This window comes from Nannobrachium achirus, assembly GCF_963921795.1.
Source record: "Nannobrachium achirus genome assembly, chromosome: 12".
In the NCBI taxonomy this organism is placed as follows: Eukaryota; Metazoa; Chordata; class Actinopteri; order Myctophiformes; family Myctophidae; genus Nannobrachium; species Nannobrachium achirus.
This window is the reverse complement of record NC_137832.1, coordinates 43,144,077-43,171,944: the sequence shown is the minus strand read 5'-3', so window position 1 is coordinate 43,171,944 and position 27,868 is coordinate 43,144,077. Positions and strand designations below refer to the sequence as shown.

The 27,868-nt window shown below is 43.1% G+C and overlaps 1 protein-coding gene across 1 annotated transcript in view; it reads left to right on the top strand.

Moving 5' to 3' along the window:
• Window positions 1-27,868, top strand: part of msh3 (mutS homolog 3 (E. coli)) — a 65,289-nt gene that overhangs the window by 28,369 nt on the left and 9,052 nt on the right. The window contains exons 17-23 of the mRNA XM_080739369.1: window positions 1,090-1,206; window positions 1,446-1,553; window positions 2,871-2,985; window positions 3,921-4,078; window positions 20,012-20,198; window positions 24,978-25,110; window positions 26,583-26,751. Of these exons, the coding sequence (XP_080595495.1) occupies window positions 1,090-1,206; window positions 1,446-1,553; window positions 2,871-2,985; window positions 3,921-4,078; window positions 20,012-20,198; window positions 24,978-25,110; window positions 26,583-26,751 (987 nt within the window). The remainder of the gene's footprint in view (window positions 1-1,089; window positions 1,207-1,445; window positions 1,554-2,870; window positions 2,986-3,920; window positions 4,079-20,011; window positions 20,199-24,977; window positions 25,111-26,582; window positions 26,752-27,868) is intronic.

Below are 27,868 nucleotides of genomic sequence, written 5' to 3'. Positions count from 1 at the left end.
TGGGGTCCACACACGCACTCATAACACAGGCAGAAATAAAACACACACACACACACACACACACACACACACACACACACACACACACACACACACACACACACACACCCACGCCAGGTTGACAATCAAATCCAGGTCCTTACGCCCTGCATACTTGAGAGAGAGTGCAAAGTCAACCAGCAACAGGCTAAGAAGTGGTGGTGGGAATAGAGTGCTAAGAAAACAAGCATGTGTTACTGTACATACAAAGCTACTACAGTGTAGGAAAGTTCCTAGCATATATTTAAATGAGCCCTGCATAGGGCCCAACTCTCTGGCCTTAGCCTGGTCTTGACCAGTGCTGTTCAAGCCTGACCCGTTCCCAACCCTGCACTTCTTTCAGCCCTACTCAACACCTGTCGCCAATCAATTTAACGTCTTGCTTTCTCTGATGTGCGCAGATGCAGATCTCTGTGATACACACAAACACAGAGCACAGATAAACTTGCAGTTTTATTAAACACAAGCTGAAAACATGCCATGTTTTTCAGCTTGCCCGTTGTGAAGCGACACATTGATCACAGTGTAGAGTTGAATGCAGGGCAGGAATTTCATAGAGGCCATGAAGGCCACTGCCGTAGTTGCCCCTCATTTTGTCCTTGTGCCCCTCAAACCAATGGCATGACCTGAGGCCACAAGGGCCTTAATGCCCCAGCTGACTGTACCACTTTCTCCTCTGTCTCTGTATTGTCAATATGTAGACACCAGTGTCTTTTGTTCCCAATTTTAAACCAATCCAGTAACTATGATTGGTGCAGGGCTGAGCATGGATCAGATTGTAAATATAAATTTCTTTTTATTTTATTTTTTTCACTGCAGTGTCTACATATTACATTTAAAATCATCCTTAACCCCTTAAATTCAATTAACTCTTTCAATGGACCAAAATCTTGTTTTATTTTATGTCCTGCCTGCCCTGGCATTTGGCCTTTATGCCCTCAAACAATGGACAACACCAAAGGCCAAGTGGCCTTGCCCCTAAAATGATGAATTTCCAGGCCTTGTTGAATATAGTTAACCCTTCCTGTCCTCTTCTCTTCTCCTCTCCAGTACCAAGACAGTGGGTCGGTATCACTCTCCCTTCCTGGTGGAACGCTACAGGAAGCTGCTGCAGCTCCGAGAGCAGCTGCTGTTGGACTGCCAGAAAGAGTGGACCAACTTTCTAGAGTATTGAACTCAATCAATCAATGATCTGCATCACACATACTGTACTCAGTCACAAAGTCACACACAGAATCCACTGATCGTTGGTTATTATTAAGGGTAGTAGCCACAAACTTGTTTCTTTGCCTATTTGTAGTTGTGTGCTACTGTCTCAGTGTCGGCTGAGCAGAACAAAAGATAGCTTCATTTACCCTGTCTCTCTCTTTCTCTCCCCCTCTCTCTCCCCCTCTCTCTTTCTCCAGTCAGTTTGGGGAGCACTATCACACCATGAAACGCGCTATTAGTCACTTAGCAACCATGGACTGTCTCTTCTCATTGGCTGAAGTGGCCAAACAGGGTGACTATTGCAGGTGATGTCCTCATATGATGACCATAACTATTTATTCAGGCGTGTGTGTGTGTGTGTGTGTGTGTGTGTGTGTGTGTGTGTGTGTGTGTGTGTGTGTGTGTGTGTGTGTGTGTGTGTGTGTGTGTGTGTGTGTGTGTGTGTGTGTGTGTGTGTGTGTGTGTGTGTGTAGTAGCGAAGTCCTGACGTCACTCGTTTATTCCCTGTTTATCAGATGTAATTTTGCTATGGAGAATAACATTGGGTCATCTTAAAATAGTTTCATAAGAATGGTGGTGGTCCAAATATAAACAAACTGTCTCTGTGATATTGTCAGGGAAGTGGTTCTTTATCTTTTATGATCGTCAGTCATTTACAGATTTGGTCTGTTTCTGGCGAAAACTTTACAAACTCAGCGGCAGTAACATTATCGTTTTCATCGCCGTTAGTTGATTCTTTATATCCATACGAGTCAACACGCAGAGATCATTTGTTTGTTTTTGGAACACTGTTCTTCACGATATGAAAAAAAGGATGGGAATTCAGAATGGGGGGAAATGAAAACATTTAAATACAAGGCTGATGCGTACCGGTACCTCAAAGGTGCATAGGGCAATAATGCATATATTGAAAAGGACCCGCACACTGTCAAAAAACATGTTTTTTGACAATGCGGGTCAGACTTCGATGTTCTATATGAGCGTTTTTGTGTTTGTGCAACCATGTGTGTTTGTGTGTGGCGTGTGGGTGTCCTGTGTCGTGTCCCATCGTCTCAGACAGACTGTGTGGGGGTGTGTGTACTGGGCATGGCAGAACAGCAACAGGCCTTCCACCCCCTCCCTGTTGACAACACTCCATCTCTGTACCCAATCCTCACAGCTCTGAAGCATCCGTCCCTCTACCTACTGTACCACTTCTCAACTGCATTCCCCTTCTTTTCCTGTATTTCATGTCTCTGTTCATCTCCCATATTGCTATATCTTTTGCCGGACATTGATATAAAATGGATATACAGCACAATGCCTTGTCTCTTGAGTGCTTGACTTAACAAAAAGGGTTCAGATTCCGATAGTCAGACAGCAGGAGTTTTGGCTCTACGTAGTAAAATCCTCAGTGTTCATTCAACTATTGAGAGTGTACAAATGTAACCAAATGGACGTGTAAGGGTCTATCTGGTTACATTTGTAAACTCTTGAGTCACAAATGGATAAATTAACTTATTTTACTCTCTAGATGCTCCAAGTCTTAGCCATTAAACTGTCTCTGGACATGTGTGCATGTGTGAGTGTGTTTTGCTTGTGTGTGTGCAGTGCACCTGACAGTGTGTGATCTTTGCCTTTAGGCCTGAGGTGTGTGAGAACCGTCCTCAGATTGTAATCCGCGACGGCAGACATCCTGTCATAGACCAGCTCATGGGAGAACATCATCAATATGTTCCCAACCACACTGAACTACAGGTACTCATGCATGGCACCAATTCCTGGAAATATATTGAAATTGGAAAAGCGTTTTCCAGGCCTGAAAAAGGTTTTGGAAAATGTTTGGATACAATACAGTACATTGGTCTTTCTATTGACTTTATTAATTACAAAACAAACATGTCCCAAAACATGTCTTGTACATCAAACATGTGAAATATGTAACATGGTAAAATGCAGTGCTGCGATGCTCAAGCTGCCTAATGTATACAGGGCATCATGTGACAAAAAGAATAGATCTACAAGCAATAACGTGTTGCACCGCGATACTTTGTTAGCTTGTAGATCTGTCATTTATGTCACTGGAGTCTGTCTTGGGGCATTGATAGCACACTGGAATAAGAGCCTCATTATTGCACCATATTGCTATGTGCCCTGAAATGGGGTGAAGTACTACTGAAAAGTTAAAGTAAAAATGTGTGGAAACCCAGTTTATTTCGTCCTCTATTAGAGTTTTATTTTACAACACAACAATTAACCAATTAAACTGTGATTTGACAATAAAGTTTAGTTAACCACTTGAATGTTAGGGGGTCAATTTGGCAAAACTAGCATATCTGTTGATCTGTTTTCTGTGAAAATATTGGTGTAGAAGGAAAAAAGGAAGCAGGCCTACTATATGTATGTGGGTATGTGTAGTTTTATACGTTTGAGTTGAGCATGTGTACACAAACAAAAGTGACCACACAGATGTTCACTCGCTTACTCATTCAGGGAAAATTCCAAAACAAAGTTGGGACCACAGACACGCACGCTCCTCATACACACTTCCTCACTCACTGGTGGAGTGGGCTTAGGTTAATCCTGCAACTAGAGCACAACTGGAGCCAATTGCTCTGTCCACCCACCTCCTCAGCTGATGCATGTGAATCTCTCCTCCCCTCTCATCTCCTGTACTGTCCTGTCATGTGCAGGGTGAAGGTAGGAGGACTATGATAGTAACTGGTCCCAACATGGGGGGCAAGAGCTCCTACATTCGGCAGGTGGCCATGATCTGTGTCATGGCCCAGATGGGCTCCTACGTCCCGGCTACTGAGGCTCAGCTGGGCATCCTGGATGGCATCTACACTAGGTATGAACATTAATTGTTACTCAAATATTTGCGATTAACGACTTAATTGTGTTTTTGTAGTTGACAATTACCTTTCTGTTTGGCTTGTAGGCTTTGAAGTTGCACATGGCAGATATGACACATAACCTCAATATACAAAGAAAGCACTGACACATTTGACAACTTTATACTTAAAAAAGAACATTATAGTGGAAATAGCCAATCTACAAGCTCACAATGCGTCGCATTGCGACGTATTATCAGCTTGTAGATCTGCTATTTCCAGTATTTTTGAAAATGTTTGAAACTATGTAATAATTGTGATAGGCCTACACACACACACACACACACACACACACACACACACACACACACACACACACACTTGGGTGCATATGCAGATTAAACAGATGCATATTGTACAGCTCTCACCAAGGTGCAGGAACAGAAAATCAATCAGACACACACCCGTGCGCACGCATAACACTTCTCTGTCACATAAACACAGGTGACGGAGAAGTCTCTCCTTTCCTCTGCCTTCGGCCAAGAGAGCAATAGTGACCATGACAACAGTATAGAAGCACAACAGAGTGTGCTCTGTTTGCATTAAACCGCAGCCTAATGGCCAGCACCGACGTAAGCTAAGTCATGCAACTGCCTTCATCTTGTGCACAAAGGCAAGGGCACTTTTTTGGGGGGGACGGGCTGTCGTGCAGCCTTGAGCCTGATTTATACTCTGTAGCAGGGGTCTTCAATGTTTTCAGGCCAAGGACCCCTTAGTTGGAATCTACTTTTTCATAGATTCCATATAGTTTCATCGTTTGACAGCACAATCATCAGTGTATTTTGGATTCATGTCAATTTGTGTTTTCAAATATTTAAACTGTCAATACTTAACACTTTCTAAGCCGGCCGTACTTGCCCGTACTTGTCCGGACCACGCAATCAGCCGCTCGTACTTTCCCGTACTTTTATCGTAAAAATGAAATTAATTATAATTTAAAAAAAAAAAACAGTCGCCCCTCGTGCTCTGTCTCTTTAAGAAAGCATCTCAAGGGGTAAAGCGTCAGAGACGTGATGACGTCATCTGCAACGGAGAAACTGGGATCCACAGGCGGCCATTACGTGCCATTCTATTGTGTATGCAGCCAGTTGTCCAGCGCGTCTCCTCATCTTTTTCGATCAGACGAAAGACGAAATCAAGGCTTCCGAATGAGTGGATTACATGTGATTAGATCGCTGTGCGTGCAACGAGGACGTAATGTACTTTCGGGCGCTGTTTTTTCTCGCGGTTTACCCCGTCTCGCTCCATGCAAATGAACGGTGGAAAACAGCCTTCAGCAGCATCAAAGTAGGTTGGCCGACCAAAAAACGTTCTTCATGCACGTTTTGCTGGCTTGCACTGAGCGATCCGAGCGTGTTGTTATCATTTGGTGCATTGCTTTTTTAAAACATGTTTATAAATAAATAGAAGATTGCACGGCAGTACCTCTGTACCCCTGTTTTTAAGGGGCCCCCTTTGGCTGGCATAAACTTGACCTTTCATTCTGTACCTAGTCTGCTCTTTTTCCCCTCTACACCAAAGCACTTTGCTGAAAATAGCCAATCTACGAGCTTACAATGCCTGCAGCGCGAGGCGTTGTGAGCTTGTAGATCTGCTATTTTTGGCTAAAGTTCTCCGAATATGGACGCTAGGGTTCAAGTGGTTAATATAAAAAAGCAGAAAAAAAAGGTTTCTATCACTCAAAGATTTGGAGGACCCCCTGCAGTAACTCTGAGGACCCCCTAGGGGTCCCAGACCCCCTGTAGAAGACCCCTGCTCTGTAGTACTCCTGTGTTGCTTCAAGAGCACATCCGTTCTTTTCGGCAAGCAACACCACTGTGCGATCGAGAGGGTAAACTGAACTTGAATCCCCTCCTAATCCCATAGTGCCCCCCTCATCATGCAGGTGTATAAAGTGTGAGGGGGACCGCTGTGAACCAGAGTAACGGACGATTTAGTTCTTAGTTGTGTACCAGTGTCACACAGTCACTCAGTGACTCAAAACTTGTCGCAGTGTAACGCATTGAGAGTTTGTATATCTGCTATTTTCAGTGTACAACACGCTAACTAAATTCATCTCTGGCTTTATTTGACGCAGAGCGCTCTGCTGTGCCACTGGGCATACCGCCATACAGGGGTGTCACACCAAATTCTGGGCCCTGGGTACAAGGATTCACTCACATTTTGTGCTTTAACTATTGAAAAATATCAGATATACAAGCTCACAACGGGTTGCATCTGCGAGGCGACGTGAGCTTGTATGTCTGCTGTTAAACCGGAAGTGTGGTCCAAATAATCTCCAGTAAACTCCCGCGGAAAGAGGTGGATAAAATAATTAAGGCCCCTCCACCTTGGGCCCTAGTAACTTAGTCCCACCTTTCCCCCCCTTGTGACACCCCTGCCGCCATAGTTCCGGGGAGCCTCGGAGGGGGGGGGGGAAGCTGTTGTCGGAGCGAGCGTTCATTTCTTTTTGATGATGATTATTCACATCGTTATGAGCGCGTGGCCTCAGCTGGAAGCGTGTATGTGCTGACTTTCCAGTGCTGACTGCATATTACTGTGGAAACGTAGGCCAGTATACGATCTCCGTTATTCGGCCTTTACTACTCTATGTAATTAGGCCTAATGACTTACAGATGTGTGTAATTGTCTGTTTTGGGGATTTAAGCATGGTCTTACGTGTGAACCCACTGGGGAAAGTACGCTGTGTGTGTGTGTGTGTGTGTGTGTGTGTGTGAGAGTGTGTGTGTGTGTGTGTGTGTGCGTGTGCGCGCGTGTGTGTGTGTGTGTGTGTGTGTGTTGCTGGAATTAGCATGGTATATACTATATGTTGTGTTTAGGGTTCAAAGTTTGTTGTTGTTTGGAGGGGATCTGTGTGTATGCGACTATACGTTCTGTGTGTGTGTGTGTGTGTGTGTGTGTGTGTGTGTGTGTGTGTGTGTGTGTGCGCGCACGCTCTCAGACCCTTAAGGGAATGTGTATGTGTGTGTTGCTGGAATTAGCATGGTATATACTAGAGTTAATGTAGGTTCAGGGAACTTCAGGCCTTAGTTTGGCTTGGCCAGGTGTTTTGGCAGAGAATGAATACATTAGGCATTCCATTTTAATGGCTGTGCTCTGTCCTCTACACCCCCATGTTGTACATGCTAGACAATTTATAGGCCAGCATTGATCGTACTGTTATTACTCTTAGATAAATAAACCCACTCCATATTGACACTACTGTCTCATTTGTGTTCGTCCATCCCTCTTTCTGTATTTCCTGTTCATGACTATAGTGCTTAAAGATCAAAGGCAATACTCACAATGGTGACTGAAATATGTTGCAGTGATGCAGTCTCTATGAAGGGTGGCTGGGCAATTAATCACTTATTGCAACTGTACATTCTTTTTTCACTCTACACCAAAACTCTTTGCCAAAAATAGCCGATCTACAAGCTCACAGCACATCGCCCTGAGTATCATACAGCTTTTATGATCCTGAAAGTTTAACCACTTAAACCTTATTTGGTCCTCAAAGTTTAACCACTTTAACCCTATTTTATAATATTGTAAATAGCCGATCTACAAGCCACAACAAGTTGTGAGCTTGTAGATCTCCCAATTTCTGAAAATGTTTGCAAAACATATTGAACTAGAAGCAGTGCTCTTCCAAGCACAGGTCTCCACCAGGCCGTGCTTCCTGGTGGTGCTACTGTATAATAGGCCAATGTAAAAAGGGTGGCATGTTCTTCACATTAGATCTTTCATGGCAATCGGATGCTGCATGCATGATTTGAGTGTTCCAAAAATGTGTTTTGCTAAAGTCTACCTGCTGGTGGCGCTATAACAGGCCAATGTGAAAAAGGTAGCATTTGTTCCTTGACCTAGTGGGAATATGTGTGGCAAATTTCACGGTAATCGCAAGCTGCATTGATGATTTGAGGCATTTTGTTCAAAAACGGAGCAATCCTGCAAAATTTGGAAGCTAATATTAGCCAATCAGGATGGAATATGAAATATCAAACGGATCGGACTTGATCACATGACTATAGAGATACTGTGTACAAATTTGCGTGATTTTTGGATAAAATCTCAAGGAGTAACATCCAAAAACGTGTTTTACATAAGTTGGCCCAAAGGTGGCGCTATAGAAGGCTGATGTGAAAAATGCAGGGCAAAGGTTTATCTTTAGCCTTTAGGGAGTGTGCTTACAAAGTTTGAAACTGATCGGTGAAGTTATAGGTAAAACCACAAATCGCCCTGTTATAGCGCCACCATGAGGCTGATTTAAAAAGAATCAAGTGGTATTTCTTCCTCGGCCTAGTGGGAACGTGTGTGCGCGATTTCATGATAATTGCACTTTGCGTTTGGGATTAGAGGCATTTTGTTCAAAACAGCTCAATCCTACAAACTTTGGAATCCAATCTTAGCCAATCAGAATGGAATATGCAAAATCGGACAGATCCGTGTTGATCGCATGACTGTCGAGATACTGCCTACCGATTTGTAGGATGTTTGGACAAAATCTGTAAGAGTAGTGCACAGAAATGTGTTTTACAAACATCGGCCACTAGGTGGCGCTAGAAAAGGCCCATTTGCAAAATTTAGGGCAGAGGTTCTAGATTGGCATCCAGGGAATGTGTGTGCTCACTTTGGCAGCGACCGGGCCAACGGCGACTGAGATTAGCTGCACACAAACTGCGAGGACGCACGCACGCACGGACGGACGGACGGACGGACGGACGGACGGACGAAGGGGAAAACATACTCTCCCCCATGCCTTCGGCTGGTGGAGACAATAATTGTACAAATTAGTTACAACACAAACTTTCTTTTTTCTATGGCCAAATTGGGGTCCTTTTTTGTGTAAAACAGGAACTCAGGTTTAGCTCCTCTCCTTATTTGGTCCACTTCCTGGTGCCTCTATGTTTATTCTTAAACACTTTGAGTGCCTAAGACATCCACAGGCGTCTTAACGTTTACCCCCCGCGGAGTGCCACGACCCCGTTAAGACGCTCACAGGCGTCTTACCTGGTTACCATGGTTACCAGGTAAACAGGTGCTGCTGCCGCTGCTGGTGAGCGAAAAAAAAAAAAACGGCATATCCCATGATGCAAAGCGAAGTCCGCTGCTGCCGACTCCATTTCCTCATTCACATCCAGTCATCTAGGCTCGGTAAAACATTGGTCGTTTAGTCAAAACAACGCCATGTTCTGTGGACTATAGCTGACTCATGGATATTCGCACTTATATTTTTTGAATTTCTTCTCCCTTGAAAGAGACACTCAGGGAAAAAAGGACCGGGCCAAGTATACACCCCTGGTCAACTAAGTACTGTATTTAGGGTTCAGCCGCCCGCACACGCGCGCACACACACACACACACACACACACACACACACACACACACACACACACACACACACACACACACACACACACACACACTTATCCATCCACCCTTCTTTAGACCGATCGCTCTGCCTCAAAGCTATAAACTACGATTTTTCCACTTGATGAACTTGCGATCAATCCCTGCCACCGTCTCTAGAGTAATATGAACAACAAGGCTTAATTTTCTGCGTTTGACAGTGTGTGCGGGTGTGAGGGAGAGAGAGAGAGATGCCTGATTTATACTCAGTTTTGCCAGTGGTCCGGGCCGCTGAAAATAGCAGATGTACAAGCTCACAACACGTGTCGATGTGAGTATAAGTTGTGTAAATCAGGCTAGAGTCGTCCTGGGAGCAAGCATCACCAGTGAGGAAGGTAATGAGACATCCAGGATAGAGAGACACTGCGTAGGTGTCTAATAGGATCTCCTGCCGGATCTGATTCATGAGATTGATTGATCGGTGAGCATGGAATGAAGCATCCATGAAAGTGAGTAAGTTTAAACCCTCATAAAGATGTTTTGTTACTGTTCGTTCTGCCCACTGTTTGCCAACTCTGCACTGTTTATACAAATAGAGAGAGAGAGAGACTGTCCTTATGAGAGGGCTTTTTTACATTTTATTTTGCTGTAGTCTGGTCCTCCTTGAAGAGAGTTGAACAGGCTTTGGCAGCAGATGTGTTTGTGTGTGTGTGTGTGTATATGTGTGTACTGTACACGCTCACGTCGAGCGCGTGAGACAGAAAGCATGCATGTGTGTTCCCATTGGTATGGAGTCCTGAAGGTTATAGAGCACATTCTCCCATCTCTTCACGGTTGTTATGGAAACAGCAAAAGGAAGTGGAATGTAAAATGATGTATTGAAAAGGCCTTTTAATGGACAATGGACTCCTAGCAGTGATTATTTATGCTTGTGCTTTACAACAGTGGTTCTCAAACTTTTTCTTGTCAAAGACCCCCAAAGATGAATATGTATTTGTCCATAGACCGGACCCCCGTTTGAAAATGTTTTGAGCCAGGGTGTTGTTAAAATGCTTCAAAACTTAAAACATTTCCACACTTTTCAAAAAATAAAAAAAAGAATCCATTGCTGCAGCACGTTGTAAGCTTGTAGATTGACTATTTTCAAATAGATTCCCACTTTGAGAACTACCGTTTTAATGGACGATGGTCTCCTAGCAGTGATTATGCTGTTCCCTACAGCTTTAAGCTCTGCTTAACGCTTTAAGCTCTGCTTAACACTTTAAGCTCTTCTTAAAGCTGGAACAGATTTAGGGGGGGGGAGTGGTTAATACCCAGAAATAAGAGAAGTGAGAAGCTTACCGTTGCCAGTAGGGTGTTTTTCAATGTAAGTAACAAACACTTAAGTGGGTACTGTGAGGGTAACGAGGCTGACCTGAGCGACCCCATAGCACGGGTTGTGAAGGATGCTAAGCGGGTGGGAAATGCGTGTATCCAACCTGCTCGTTCAGCTCCTTGCAATCGGTGACAACAGTCAGAGCGTGAGTGTGTCTGTGGCATCTTCTGTTTGTGGCACTGGGGATTGAGTCAGATGCCCATGCCATGTGGTGCCGCTTAGGCTCTTAGCGTTCCATGGCACTCTGCCCTTAACCAGCAAGTGTGGAGCGAATCCACAGGAATAAAGGAATGAAGGTGGTGATGAGGTGGGGTGGGGGAAAATTACTTAAACGTGCGTAAAGTCGGAAACTTCCAGGAGAGCCGCAGATGTTATATGCTTGTTATGCGTCCTCTTGTATGGCTCTGTAGATGGGAGTGAAGAGTATAGCTACTGTATACAGTAGCTGAGCTTGCACTGAATTTTTCAATCTACACCAAACCTCCAAACCACCAAAAATAGCCGATCTCAGCTTGTAGATCAGTGAATGTTCCCCCCCAGAATAGGGGGTTCAGGTGGTTAAAGTCAAGCATAAAGTTATTTTCAATCTGTCCTAATGGAAAAGGATATTCTACGTTTCCCTCATACCGCATCTTAGGGGGAAAGATTGACATTATGTACTGTAATATGACATACATGTCAGGTGCTATCTACTATACACATTTACAGGGGGGCTAGCCCAGGCTTTTCTTCCTGAAATGCCTGGATCCCGAGGCTAGGTGCTATAAAGTAACTGTGTAATTCAGGGGTGCTGTGATTGAAAAAAATATATTTACAGGTGTGCCCCCAAAAAGTTTGAGAACCACTGGTCTACATCCACTGGTCTACATCTTCATTGTTCATTCAGCTCAGATTCTGCGCTCACATTAGCGGCTTCAAAGTAACAGGCTATCAATTCCCCTAACCCCCCAGAGCACTCATCATGACCATCTGAGCAGGCATCAGCTGATATTTTGATAAACATGATCTGGCGAAAGAGGAAGGTGGTAAGAGAATGCGAGGCGATGATGAAACCGAGTCTATTTCCAGTGTCTGAGGAGGGGACTCTGTGATGGTGGCTTGGCTGGTTGTGCTTTCTCTGCGACACTTCTCATCAGCGTGCACAGCAGGCACAGTGTGACCCAGTGCTGCCTGTATGTCCGCCTCATGGGAGCTGTGTTGCATATACCTGATTGACATCCTGTCCCCAGAGCTTGATGCACACACACACACACACACACACACACACACAAACCCACACATTTTACAAATTGTCTGATGAAATGCGATGGCATGTCTGCCATGGCAGTCACGCCCCTCTTCTGTTTGGCGTGTGCTGCCTCCATGGTAACCAGCAGCACCCGTGGTTGGCCATATGACAATAGTGGTGAAGGTCAAGTGAGACAGGAAAAGACAGACTGGTTGATGGAGATTCAGTGTGCAGAGTTTAAGTTCAGAGTTCTGTTTCATCGTCTTTTTCTTGGCGTAAAGTCAGTCTCTTGTAACTATTGTTAGATCTCACGCCTCACGGTCGTGACAAGGGGAATGGGTGCACTTGTGTGTGTGCGTGAGTATGATTTTAAAAGTGGAACTTTTTTAATGCTGTTGAGAGTTAAGTGTCTTGCTCAGTAACCCTTCGACACGTATACTGGGCGAACCTGTGACCTTCTGATTAAAACCTAATTTATACTGCATGAGCCAAGCCATGGCCCATAACTCTGTACTAGATAGATGCTATAGAGCCAATCAGCCATGAGCCACACACTATAAACTAGAAAAGTGTGCTCCTCGGAGCGCAGATCCCCGCCAGGGAGCCGAGATTCCAGCAGGCCAGGTTGCCTACCCAAGGCTGTGTTGTGACCTGTTATAGCGCCACAATGAGGCCAATTGTAAACATTTAGGGTGGCGGTTCTTCCTTGGCCTAGACTAGAGGAAGTGTGCTTGATCAGACACTTCATGATTTATTGATTTGATAGATAGGTCTTAATCACATCACTAAAGGGATAATTTGTACCGATTTTGTGTGGCAAGTGTTTTGTAAACATCCGCCTCATGGTGGTGCCTCATGGTGGCACTATAACAGGCCAATTTGAAAGATTTGGAGCAGAGGTTCTCCTTGGCCGTCCTGCAGTGCTTGAGATGAACTGGTCACAGACCATATTATAACCCCCTTATTTGAATGAATCTGTTCTGTTTTTGAGGCAGAGTTGGTGAACTGGAAGTTAAGTCGAAAATGAATCAAATCTTACTTTTTGATGTGAATGTATTCTACAAAAGAATAAAGGTTATGTTCAACTTGACTTCTTCGGTACAATTACATAGACAGACACATTTTCACTAATGCTAAAACGCAGAGTGAGAGAGTGCACAACAGGGAGTTAAATAATAGAGATTTATGAAGAGCGCACATTGTAGGAAAAGGTCACTAATTAAACATTTTACTGACACCTTTGGGAAAACAAATCATGTTAGCCGACTAAATGAGTGTGTGTATGCCAGAGCAATGTCTCTGTTTTGTCTGTTTTAAAAGCCTGACTGTTTTCTGTCCACTTACTTGATTATATATTAGAGCTTGCAGTGTCAACTTTGAAATGCCTACATATCGCTGGCTGTCAAATAATGGAGTTTCCATGTTGACTTTAACTTTTTGGGGAAAGCAGAAGGAGGACACAAGCAACATCTCTGCATGATGGAATTGATAGAGATTATTTATTATTATTTAAAAACAGTAACAGATTGCTAAATAAGAAAGAGATGTTGCGCATCAGCAAAGGGGTTACTCAGTGGAGTGCTAGACCCCAAATCCAGTATACATAAAAAGTAGAAATTGAAAAAATACCCAAAAAGGTTGCACATCCAAAACTTACAAAAGTACTCACATTTCCACATTTTTTTTATTGACACACACCAAAAAACGAATGCTTACACGTTTGCATTCACATAGTGAATTTGAGGCATATATCATATCATCCTCTCTGGGCTATCTTCTTTAGAATATCACCCCCTCAGATGGGCATCACGATTCTCTCAATCCCACTGAATTTTAATGAAGAGGGTGAACCATGCTTTGCTTCAGCATAATGTTTTGCAATTGCATAATCCATATTTCCTGTGATGATTTCAGTTTTGTGCTCTGATATTCTTTGTTTGAGGTTTCTCTCTAGTTTGTCCACAGGGACATAACCATGTGTAAATCACGTGTCGATTTGCAGTCAGTACAGTTGGTAGGAGGTTAGTTGTAATTATTAGATGGGTTTGCATGCAGCCTATCTGCAAACATGCATGTGACGTTAATTATAATAAATATTATTCATTATCATTAGTTAATTATAATTATAATGCCATATCATGATGGATTAATTTATTCTTTGGTCAAAGTAGCCATCCCAAAAATTGCCTTGCGGAAACCCTGATACTACACAGCTTGCACAAGGCCATCGGATGTGCGGGCACTCACTGTCGGCGTGCCTGCCATCTTGTCAAGTATATTATGTAAAGTCATGCGTGTGAAACCATTTATTCAGCTGAACATGAAACAAAAACAAAAGCTTGCAAGTCACAACACCAATTTACTGTGTGCAGACGGACATTTCTTTTCTTTACGGATAATCCACCTCACCCATTAACAAGTTAAGAGATGCAAACCGCTATGCAATGCCATGTCTACGTGCCTTCCTTTTCTTAAATCACATTTTACACTGTAATTAATATCGCTACTTTTCAAAGACGGTTTCTATAAAGTTGCTGCAAATTACCCTGTTACAGTCAGAATTATTTATATATATATATATATATATATAATAGCAACATCAAAATAAGTGTGATTTATGCATGCAGCATGCTCTATCTACTTTTATTGCAAGTCACAAATAACATAATGCCCCAATGATACATAAAAGTAGATCTAACAGGTAGACCTGAGGAGGAGGTGGTGGATTTTTTATTTTCTTTATGCAACTGCATGATTTTGGTGTAAGATCAACCAAAGTGCAACTACTTTCTTCCAATGTAGACATGTAGCAGAGGCTGTTTATCCAGAGAGACTAACAAAGTGTGTGGGCAGAATAATTGCCACACATATTACAGTACTGTATAACAGTATGTGTTCAAGAAACTGGAGCGCTAGGAGAGAACAAAGGGTATGCTAAAGAAGTAATTGGGATAACAAGTCGGCCTCAGCAACATGCCCACCATCTGTCTAGTCAACCAACAGGAAGTGCAGACCAGGTAGTAATTGACCCTTTGTCAGCCTTTTGATTGGTCCCTGACTGGCCAACCAGAAAAAACATTCTCTTTTGCTACAGGGGGCGGAGATATGCAGTGGTACAAAGTCCTCTTTCTTTCATTCACATAAATGGGAAGAGTGTAGTTGTCTCCACCAGCCGAAGGTCCGTCCGTGCGTCCGTCCGTGCGTGTGTCCTCGCAGTTTGTTACCCCGGTCGCTACCAAAATGAGCACACACTCCCTGGATGCCAATTCACATTTTTCAAATGGGCCTGTTCTAGCGCCCCCATGAGGCCAATGTTCGCAAAACACATTTCTGTACACTACTCTTACTGATTTTGTCCAAACAGTCATGTGATCGACATGGATCTGTCCGATTTTGCATATTCCATCCTGATTGGCTAAGATTGGCTTCCAAAGTTTGTAGGATTGAGCCGTTTTGAACAAAATGCCTCAAATCACAAACGCAACGAGCAATTATCATGAAATCACGCACACACATTCCCACTAGGCCGAGGAAGAAATGCCACTTAATCTTTTTTAAATCCTCATGGTGGCGCTATAACAGGCCGATTTGTGGTTTTACCTATAACTCCACCGATCAGTTTCAAACTTTGTAAGCGCACTCCCTAGAGGGAAGGAAAAACCCTTTCCCTGCAATTTTCACATCAGCGTTTTATAGCGCCACCATGAGGCTGTTTTTTGACAAACACATTTTTTGACAGTACTCCTACAGATAACGCATATTGGTAGACAGTATATCTATAGTCATCTGATCTAGAAGGATCTGTCCGATATTTCATATTCCATCCTAATTGGCTAACATTGGCATCCAAAGTTTGCAGGATTGGTCCATTTTGAACAAAATTACTTAAATCATGAACACAGCTTGTGATTACAGAGAAATTCTGCATGCACATTCCCACTAGGTCAAGGAACAAATGCCACTCCTTTTACATTGGCCTGTTATAGCGCCACCAGCAGGTCGACTTTTGCCAAACAAACTTTTGCAACAAAATACCTCAAATCATGCATGCAGCATCACATTGTCGTTAAAGGCCAAAGAAGACATTGCAACTTTTTCTCATTTAGGCCACAGGAGGCCACAATAATTACAGTAATACCTGACCTGGTGGAGACCTGTGCTCGGAAGAGCACTGCTTCTAGTTTTAAATTGATATTTATTTGTATTTTACGGCCATCCTAGGGAAATCCCCCCTATCAGGTGAAAAGAAACAACTTGGACTACCCATGCATTGAAGGAAGCATGAGGTTTGTCCGTTGTCTCCCCAGGCGCGGCAGAGGGAGAGCAGAGCCCAGGATTACATAGGCAACTGGCACTGGGTGAAAATGGGTTACAAAATCGTGGGATAAAAAATATTAAAAAAGAAAGACACTGGGAGGCCATGTGAGGGTGATGGAGAAAGTAGCCATTTACAGTATCCCACAGTTTAGTATATATAGATGTGCCGTTTCAAGTCTTCAGGCGTTACTGCTCTTTTCCTGCAAATATCCTGTAAATGCGTTTTTTTCACAGGTTTCTTGCCCTGTTTTAGTAGCGAAAGGTATCTGCAACAGAGCAGAAAGCCCACAACACTCCTAATTAGATCAAGTCTTTTTGGTGCACGGCTTAAAATAACATGAGACACAGAAGAAGTTGCCAGCACTCAAGGAATCAAACGCTGACGAAGACTAAGTTCGAAACCGTACGTTTGCTCCTGTCCATTGAGGTAAATAAAAACATGTGAAAAGGAGATTCCTTGAGTGCTGGCAACTTCTTCTGTGTTTCTTTTCCTGTTTTGCCTTTCAGATTTTTATGGAAATTAGAGTGTATTTTTGCAGAAACACTCAAATGGCAAGAAACCAATTCATTCAAAAGCAGAATCCACCTTCATAGGTAGATTTAAACTTCGAAGTCAGAGAAGGTCATACAAATGGCAAAAATAGCTGATAGAAGGCAAGCTCAACGTTATGCCAATCCACTGGAAATCTTCTGTCTTGCCAATGGCAGCAGGACGTGTGGGTTCACTATTGCATGGTTTTGAATCTTTTAAGCCCTATATACAGTGAGATATACAGTAGTATATCTTCAACACAACATCCAATCATTACCAAATTAGAATCACATGTTGAGGGGCCTCTATAGCAGGGGTTCCCAAACTTTTTTGGCTCAGGGCACCCCTATAAATATTCTTTTCATCCGAGGCACCCCTACATTATATTCATAATTTTCACTCCCAGCACCTTATATTTATGGCATATTTTAGTGATTATGTTGCGAGGAAACCGTTGAGATAATAGCCATTTTGGTTAGAACTGACTGAAAATAACTTTGTACTTCCAAGTTTAAAATGATACTAAATATTTTTTTAAGTGTCCAAATAAATTCCAAGTATTATCAAATTATCTCGTGGCACCCCTGGACTGCCGCCACGGCACCCCAGGGTGCCCCGTCACCCACTTTGAAAACCCCTGCTCTATAGAGTGCAAAACGCTGTCCAAAACGCTTTCACTTCTGACCATAGGGGAGGCAGAAACACCATCTGTTGTACAAACTCTATTCCCCCCTGCAGCTTTCTCGTCTCCTGACGGCTGCACTCAACGACTGACAGCCTGGTGGAGATCTACACTCAGAGGAGCGCACTTTTCTAGTTCTTAGCTGTGGTGTGATATGCAAATTATCAACCAATCACATTATACGATATTACCAACTCGTATAATGATCATCTAATCAATTTTATGGTGTATTGTATTTATTTTAAAGATCACTTTGAATGATTTTAACAAATTATATTTTGGAAAAAGAGAAGGTCCAGGATGGCTGTTACTACCCGGTCTGCACATCCTGTTGGTCGAAATCTGATGAAACAAACACAGACCTCCACCAGCGTATATAGAGATACCAGATTGTGTTCGGTTTTACGTTTTTAATTAAAACCTTAAGATAATATACGCTCTTTCTTAACCTGCAGTCCACTCTGAGGACCCCAAGGGTCCTTGGCGGGTTTCCAGGTGGTTTCTGAATGATTCCGGGAGGATAGTGGAATAAGTTAATCACTTCAATACTTCATTAACTGGAAGTCCCCCCAGGCTCTAGTCAGTAGGCCCCTTCCTTTTAGGGATGCTAGGGTTTATCTTGTGGTTGTGGTCAGGAGCCATACTTCTAGGGCTGGTTCCTTAAGCTTCCAAGCCCTGGGTCAGCTTATAGGTCATCAGGTTTTGAATTGGATGCGAGCAGCATCCAGGAGCCAGTGGAGAGACATGAAAATATGTTGTTTACTTCTTTTGACGTCAGGTCAGTACATGTCAGTAGAATTTCTCAGTGCCAAGCAAATGTGTTAAATCTGTATTTAATTAATGAGGGGAAAGAGAGTGCAATTCCTGGGTGATGAAACAAACACAGACATCCACCACCGTACATACATAGAGATACCAGATTGTGTGTAGTTGTAGGTTTTTAATTAAAACCTTATACGCTGGTTCTCAACCTGCAGTCCAGGGACCCCCAAGGGTTGGGATTCCAGATGGTCCCCAGCTAAATAATTGATTGTGAGGAACCAAGGCCCTGAGTTAAATTAACACTGAGGATTTTACAGTGCAGATTGTGGTCCCGGAGATAAAGGAAAAAAAAACTTGTGGAAGAAATAACTTTTTTTCTTTTTAAATCTTGTTATCCCTTCTTGTCCATGTCCTTATTTATGGCTCCATGTGCCCCTAGGTAAAAGCTCTTGCTGAGCCTTGAGCCCCGAGCACTGAGACACCCAAAACGCTTGCCGGTCTGCATTGTCACAAACTGTCCATCATTGGTTTGTTGCCTGTCTTTCATAATCCCTTTTGCTCTCATATGTGTCACGCTTAGCTGAACCCACCACCTCCTGTAGAACTCTCAGATCACGGGAATGGCTAGCTCTATGCCGTACACTACAGTGATGGCCTCTGTCATTACTCTGCATGGGTTTTAGCAGAGTTGAAGGATTTCAGACCATGAATTTCCATAACTGGCTAAGATAGTGCAGGCACTGCCTCGCCTTCTTTGCCACAAAGTCGGGGCCCTATCTTACGCCCGGCACAAAGTGTCACTATAAGGGAACGCAGGTGTCATTGTTTGTTTCATTCCGACACATTTGTACATTGAGCTTAGACCAGCCCTACGCTTACTATTTAGAGAGGGCCCTTGCCTACAGTATGTACAGTAGGCAGGCTTGCAATACCGGCATGCTGCTTGTAACCAGAATCTATCAAATTCAACACAACACGTGACAGCAGGACAATAACAATGTGTCATGAACAACGAATGTCTCTGTGCGTCTTTGGTGACCAGAGCAGTGAGGACACAGAGAGAGAGGGATAGAGACTCGGGAGAGAAGAAGCACAGATGTCTCATGGACATGAGCAGACGTTAGACATACAGGAGGAAGCTGTGGCTTTTGACCAGCAGCACAGTCCCTGCGGGTGGTCCACCTGTTTCCCCTGCATCCCCTGATTTCATTATATCACATTACTAAATCTGCTCCCGTAGATGGCACTTTCACTTTCCGTATTATCCCTTTCTACAACAGAAACATTTTTGTGTCCTCTTACTTGCCAAATTTGTTATTTAAATACCACATGATGCAAGCACAAATTATGTGTTAAAGGGAATGGGAAACAACGCTCTGATTGGTCTGATTGCTAATTTGTTACTAGAGGTTCTGGCCGCTACAGTTCTGGCCGCTACACGTCCCTCACACTGATCCGACCAATTTGCGTTGTTCGTCTTGCTTTGCGCCAAGAAGACACGCTGCTTAACTAACTAAATTGGAGCAGGGCACACCTTCAACACTATTGCACCCAGAACCCTGCACCATATATCATCTAATAGTATTGGTATATTTATATATTGCCTAGCCCTACTCACTTCCTTCTCTCTCTCTTTCCCCCTCTCCTTTCTGCAACGCATCAGGATGGGGGCGTCGGACAACATCTACAAGGGACGGAGTACCTTCATGGAAGAGCTGACAGAGGCCTCAGAGATCATCGCCCAGGCGACAGAGCGCTCGCTGGTCATCCTGGATGAACTGGGCCGTGGCACAAGCACCCACGATGGGATCGCCATCGCCTACGCCACCCTGGAGCACTTCGTCAGACATGTAAGTGTGTTTGCAAGGCCAAGGAAACATCCCAAACCCAAATAGCATTTGAGCGAGAGAAAGCAAGAAGTCTATTGTCCCCCACTGGTGCAATTCAGTTGTTCAATTGGTTTGAGTCTGTAAAACATATTATTATAATATAATAAAATAACATCAAAGATGTTATTTAAGCATGAGCATTCAGTCGCTCTACTACAAATATAAGTTAAAATGTTTGTCTACAACAAAGTTTTAAATTCTTATGGCCTCTGGGATGAAAGAGTAATGATACCTTCATCTAGGCAGCTAGTTACACACCCAGAGAGGAAAGTTAAAAGAGGGTGTAGTAGTGGGTCCTAAATATCCCAATCTTTCATTGTGACCCTCCTCTTCCACTCAGATTACAGCCAGCGATCCTAGGGCCCAGTGGTTCTCAAGGGGGAGACGCTGGTGCATACGTCATGACGCAACGTCATGACGCAACGCGGCAATGTGGCCAGAAGCAAAATAGAGCGTCTATTCTCCATTGACTCCTGTTCTATGCTGTAACATAAAAACGGTTGTATCTATGAATAAGGTGCAAATAATGCAGAAAAAGCCGAAAACCGCTCTTTTTCACGGCTACACTCTTCCGTGATGGTCGACCCCGGTTAGGATTTTAGTTTCGCGTACACACACACATGCTCACAGTCACACACATTGTCTCTCTTTCCCCACCTATTATTTTCTCCCACACACATCTCGCTGAATCCACCAGCACTATGGGAGTTCCATGCCAACCCAATAAACCGTCACGTTAGGGGCCTCAATTAAGAGTGTATTATGTGTGTTTGTGCATGTGTGTGTGTATTGCATGTATGTGGGTTGTAGCAATGGTTTTGTTTTGAAGACAAAGAAAGGACTCCAGAGACACCCTGGCAGCACAGGGTCTCTGGAAGCCAGAGCTTAATTGGAGAGAGACTTGATCTATAATGGTAATATGCTGCTGCAGCTGTTGGCTACAGTATAAATCAATGGTTCTCAACCTGTGGGTCAGGACCCCCAGAGGGGTCCCCAAATTATTTTGGTGGGTCCCCAGATGATTAAATTAATGTGCAACATTATTTTCTCACTCAACAGTAAACAAACCAATATAAGGTTTATGTGTATAGAGGGTATCTGCACATTTCTAAAGTGACAGCATTCATTCCCTATTTACATCGTTCCCGAGTAAGCCGGTTCCCGAATAGACACTCGGCCGCCCGACAGACAGATACAGAGATCTCCATATATGGGCATAAAATAGACGCAGACAGACAGATTCAGATATCTCCATATCAGAGTTTTCCGGAACCGGCACTGTGTCTGCAGAGATCTCCATACATGGGCATAAATGGACACAGGCAAACAGACGGTCAAAACGGGTCCTATGACAACAGGTATAATGGGGTTTGCATTAAAGGGTGGGGCATTCATTCCCTATTTACATCATTCCCGAGTAGGCCAGTCCCCGACTAGAGACTTGGCCGCCCGACAGATAGATACAGATATCTCCATATATGGGCATAATTGGACACAGGCAAACAGAACAGATGGTCAAAACGGGTCCTATGACAACAGGTATAATGGGGTTTGCATTAAAGGGCGGGGCATTCATTCCCTATTTTCCCGAGTTTGCCGGTCCCCGACTAGACGCTCGGGCGGCCGAGCTTCTAGTTCTATATAATGAGTACTTTATACTTTTGTAATTTAAGGATATTTTAATGTGTGTGTGTGTGTGTGTGCGTGCGTGCGTGCGCGCGTGCGTGCGCATGTGTTCCACCACTGGGAGTCTGTGAGCTTGCAGTCTGTGGTCCTGCGGGGGTTGCACAGTGTTGCATGTCCCATTGTGAGAGAACAGATCACCTGGACTTGTTTCTCCAGGTGGGGAAAGATTTTTCAGGTTACATTGTCCACAATGACCCCGGGATCGGGGGGGCTTTACAGTCTAACCCTGTTTATAGTATATTCATGGTCACACATGAGGAAGCTTATTTTGATGGCTGTTTGTTTGCCAGATGGATTGGGAGGACACTAATCACTGCTTCTCCATATGGGCTTCTTGATATAAGTGGGACAATTAGCCTAGGCTTGGGGGACAATAATACTATATCAATACTATATCAGTAGCATATACTCAGTAGCATACCAATACCCCCCGTACAATGCTCGATTCTGATTGGTCATTCACATCAGTCTGGTATTTACTGATAGTACACCACTGTTATCTGTAACCAACTGCAGATCTACCCCTTTCTTAATCAATATTTTCTGTCAAATTATGGTTTTGCTTGTAAATTGTAATTTGCATCAGTCCTGCTTCTCCCAGTAGGAAAATGTTCCAATAATGACCGCCACAGCTACCGTCTATATTATCCCATACAGCCAATATATACTTACAATTACATCGTACATGCAATATTTTGGTTGGACAGAATCGGTCTTCAACCATTCTGTAGGTTGAAGACAAGAGTCCACCCTCTGCCACGTGCCAAGACCTTATTCATTAGAAGGTGTGCATGCTGCAGCATAAATCACTCTCAGTATGGCGGTATTTGCTTGCCCTCTACAAGTAAGTTGTGAAAAGTTTACATAATCAAAACAGCTCTCAGTTACTACCAGTCCAAATATAGAGGAATAAACAGTTTTGTCCTTTGAAAAAAACACTTCCCACTTTTCACAATTTGCCAGTTCCATATTAATCTTGAGTATTGCATGCTTATGTAATTTTCTTTGGCCAATGTAAGCAGCTCAGTAGCAGCTAATACAACTGGGAGCTGTAGTTGGCAGGAGGCGGAGGCCACCTGTTGTATAACTGCATTGATTTGTCAGAGTGAGTCGAGAAGAAGCCTTGCTTATGGAGGGAAACAGAGCTCCAAAGAGCTATAGGAGGGAGAAGTTGTGCTTTACGGCCAATGACTGGCCTCCATACAGCAATGCCTGCTGTAATTATCATGAACTATACTCCTTCATATCAACCCCTACCTCTCATCATCATCATCATCATCATCATCATCATCCTCATCCTCATCATCATCTGTTTGCGTCAAAATGCAGAAATCCCTACTACCCTTCCTTTGACTCAGTTGTTATAGTAACAGATCCTTTCCCTATACTCAACGCTCACCCTAGATGAGTTTCATGGAACCACTCGGTGAATTCAATGGCCAGGCAGCCTTGACAGCATGGGATTCGGAGAGAGAAAGGGAGGCTGAAACGGAAAACGTCAGAGCGCTGTTGAATAAGACCGTATAGGAGCTTCTGTAGGCAATTGGAGGAAGAAAATGTAATGTTTTAGTCAGCGCCTGGCTGTAGTATTGTTTGGTTTTCTATATAGTATATACAGTATTTATTAAAGGGCCATACCGGTGGTCTGGCATGTTTTTCCCATTGACTACAACAGCCAGGGAACGATTATAACACCCGCCAACCACCAATGGCATTTCCTCTTTGGCTGCCCAACTTCAAGTTCATTCTGGGTTCCGGCTTGGAGAGCCCTCCCAAACCGACTTCACTTGTTCTGGTGTAGTATGCAGCTACCTTAACCAGCCACTCTGGCATGTAAACAATTTGGAGGAAGTTTCACAATTTGGAGGAATTTTCATAAAAGAAAGAGCTTCTGTTGTCTGTGTGATTCTGCCTAAAGCGCTAGCTTTATATTAAGTGGTGCAGTTGCTAATATAATACTAGTGACGTGTGCACGCGGGTTTGTGTCCTTTCTTGGACACAAGCATGCACTTACAGGACCAATTAAACATACATTCAAGGGATCTTACCAGGAGAGTGTCCTTAAACCTGTGCAACCTGAAACAGTTGGCAAGTGTACAAAATCATGTACAATTGTGTATGTGCGCACATGTGTGCGTGCATAATCCTCTTCCAATACCCAGATTAGCACATCTCCTGGTTAAGAGATATGTTCTATGTCTCCATGACAGGCGACAGCATTTCTCTAATAAATTTGTTTAAGGTGATAAATATGCCATGCAGCTTCTCAATCTTGATTAATTTCATATCTACACCGACTAGTGTTAAACTATCAGTATTCAGTACACAGAGTTATATTGAAGTCTGTTTCTGTTCATCGCACTATCCCCCTCCATCATATTTATTTATTTGAAGTTTTTCAGAAAACCTAAATAAAAATGTAGAAGGCTTTCTTAGAAGGTCTACATTGTAATAGATTCTTTGATGCCAGTTGTCACCTGTCCACTCAATTGTAAATGTCATCCATGCCACTGAACCTGGCCAACATCTAAGACTGACTGGATCCGTTTCATTACAGCCAGGTTCATTGGTAGTGGGGCTAGTGTCCATGGGTCTCGCTCAGTGGAATAGAGGTGTCAGCGAGCCCTGGGGGGATATGGCCATTAACAGCCATTAGCAGCTAATCAGACTATTAGCTAGGCAGTTAGCCTCCCTTCACCACATGTGCTTTGTTTTTACCTTCTACTGGAGGTGGACACTGGATTAGAATAGCTTGGCTCAGGCTAGTGGGTGGGTGAGTGTGGGTGGGTGGGTCGGTTGAATTTAATTGTTTTATTCTAGTGCCAAATCACAAGTTGTCTCTCAAGACACTTACATGTAGAGAGTCCCACCTTGGGTGCTCAACATCTGCCAAATGCCGACTTCATACAGTGTTCTGTTTTCAAGTTAGATAATTGTATGTGTAAAAATTGATAGTGATGACTATTTTGAATTTCAGGAAATTCCAAACCTTTTTCTCTCTTTTTGTTGCAATTAGTGACGTTGAGGCTGAAACATCTCTCACTTTGTCCTCAGGTCAAGTCTCTGACACTGTTTGTGACCCATTACCCACCACTGTGTGAATTGGAGCGCAAGTATCCAGAAAACGTGGCCAACTATCACATGGCCTTCCTACTCAATGAACCTGACATCGCCGCTAACACTGAAGGTAGTGTGTGTGTGTGCGCGTGTGTGTGTATTTGGGTGATTTGTCTGTCATTCATCTTGCATAAAAAATAAAACCACTTAATGTGCATCACTGTAGAAACTTTAGCTACGATCTCTGAAGATTATTATTATTATTATTATTTTGTAAATAAAAATATATTTACTGTATATAACCAAACGCGTATTAATTTGATTATTGCATTTCAATGACAGATGCGAGTGGTTGTGGCTCTGTAATATTGACTTTGTTCTCATAAGCCCACTCCCTTGTTTTTTACATATAGATGGTCATCCTAAAGAACAAGCAGATGTTACATTATATCCTCTGAGTTGGTAAATGTCAGTTCAATTCATGAGGTCACGTCATTACTTTGATTAAATTCTCTGCCATGGCATCAGGTTAAAAGGCACATCAGGATAATTGGGCTGCTCATTGTGGTCTTACCAAGACCTTTATTGATCCTGTGCCAAAGGCAGCACAGCAGTTAGGTTACAGATTACAGGGAAAGAAAAAGTCCTGTTTATACAAAAGGGTAAAAGCCATTGCATTGAACGCAACACCATGACAAATATTCAATATTATATACCGTACAACACTATACACCCTCAACAGTGCTTGCATAGAGCAGGACAAGGGAAATACAAGAGAAACTGTGCATTCTCTTGCATGTCAGATAGTGCTAAGCTGGGCCTCTTCCTTACTTCCGTCAATGTTCTAATGAAGGCTCTGTTCCAGTCTGATCAAACAAAGTCAGGGTGCTGATAATCTGAGTTCCCTAAAGATCCTGTGCCAAAGGCAGCACAGCAGTTAAGTTACAGATTACAGGGAAAGAAAAAGTCCTGTTTATACAAAAGGGTAAAAGCCATTGCATTGAACGCAACACCATGACAAATATTCAATATTATATACCGTACAACACTATACACCCTCAACAGTGCTTGCATAGAGCAGGACAAGGGAAATACAAGAGAAACTGTGCATTCTCTTGCATGTCAGATAGTGCTAAACTGGGCCTCTTCCTTACTTCCGTCAATGTTCTAATGAAGGCTCTGTTCCAGTCTGGTCAAACATAGTCAGGGTGCTGATAATCTGAGTTCCCTAAAGTTCTCGGGTGCTGATATTGTGCATGTTGGCTCCCTGGAACATTGGTGTCCAAGTCCATGGATGGTTCCTTGAGGGGGTGTGTGCGCCTTCAAATGGCTGGTCCAAACAGTTAGCAACGTACTGCTCTGTATCAGCTAGGAAGCCGCTCAATTTGGAGGAGGTGTTGTTTCCTATACCCATGATTGTTGTCTGCTGTGTTTTTTTTTTTTACAAGTATGCCAACATTATTGTACTGTCCAACATCCATGCACTTGGTAACTGGCTGTTTTCCTATTATCTGACTGCACTGGCAGTGTTTATGTCCTTTGCACAAGGCATTTACTTCTGTTTATGTGAACATAAAAAAATATTTCTAATGTGTCCATCAGATGGTGACGTTCAACCAGAGTTCATCACCTTCCTCTACCAGCTAACCGAGGGAGCAGCGGGACGGAGTTATGGCTTGAATGTTGCACGGCTGGCTGATATCCCCGACGCTGTGTTATACACTGCTGCACGCAAGGCCAGAGAGCTGGAGGAGATAGTGGATGCCAGGAGGTTAGTATAAGCCCACAAGCACACACAGTGTACATACAGTACAGTATGCACCCTGAGAGAGTATAATGATCTTGACCAAAAAACTCTTCCTTTAACCCATTTAGGCCTGGAATTATTTTATACTTTAGCTATTGAAAAATAGCAGATCTACAAGCTTGTAGATCTGCTATTTTTCAAAAGAAAATGTGTGCAAATCTTTGAATATATGTATTTTTTAAGAAAACATTTGTAACTCAAATTTTAGAGTCCCTGGAACTAAACATTTTGAGATGGGGGTCCGTGGCCAAATACATATCATTTTGGGGGTCCGTCACTTGGAAACGTTTGAGCACCACTGTCCACTGACATAGAAACATAGGTTTTTCAAAAAAGTATTTAGAAGACACTTATAGAATCGGGTCAAAAATATTCAAAGCACAAATGTTCATGAAAATGTTCATGAAAATAGCAGATCTACAAGCTCGCAGCACGGCACTCGTATATCTGCAATTTTTCAATCGTTAAAGCATAAAATAATGGTTAAAGTGGTTCAAATCTAAAGTGACACAGATTTGCGTTCAGGCCTTACTAGATCAATATCATAGGAATGATATAGGGTTTTCTGTCTGTTAGGATGGGACTTGATTATTAAAGCACACTGCATCTGACTAATTAAAGGCAACCTATCAGTAAATGAACAATACGACATAATGGAAGCAGGGTTCTACGTCTGTTAAAATGCAACGTTTGCGCATGTTTTAGGACCACACAGCTCCTGAGAACGTATGGCAAATACCATCACCTAGACAACTTCACATCATATCAGTGTATTATTGTAATGCCATTGTAATCCCCCTGTCTTATTTATAGCCTAATTAGTAATTACTAATTTCTAATTATGTTATACAGTACTATCAGTGCCCCGTCTACTGAGGTGTCTCTTCATTATGACACATTTAACTAGTGGTAAGATTCTATTTTAAATTATATGTTGGTTTGAAATAGTATTCAATAATTTTTTTAGTAATGTCTTGCTTTATGTAGATAGGATAGCTGAGAGACAGGAAAGGGAGGGGTGTCATGCAACACGGGTTGGAATTGAACCAAGGATGCCACAACCATGTGATCAATATGCTAT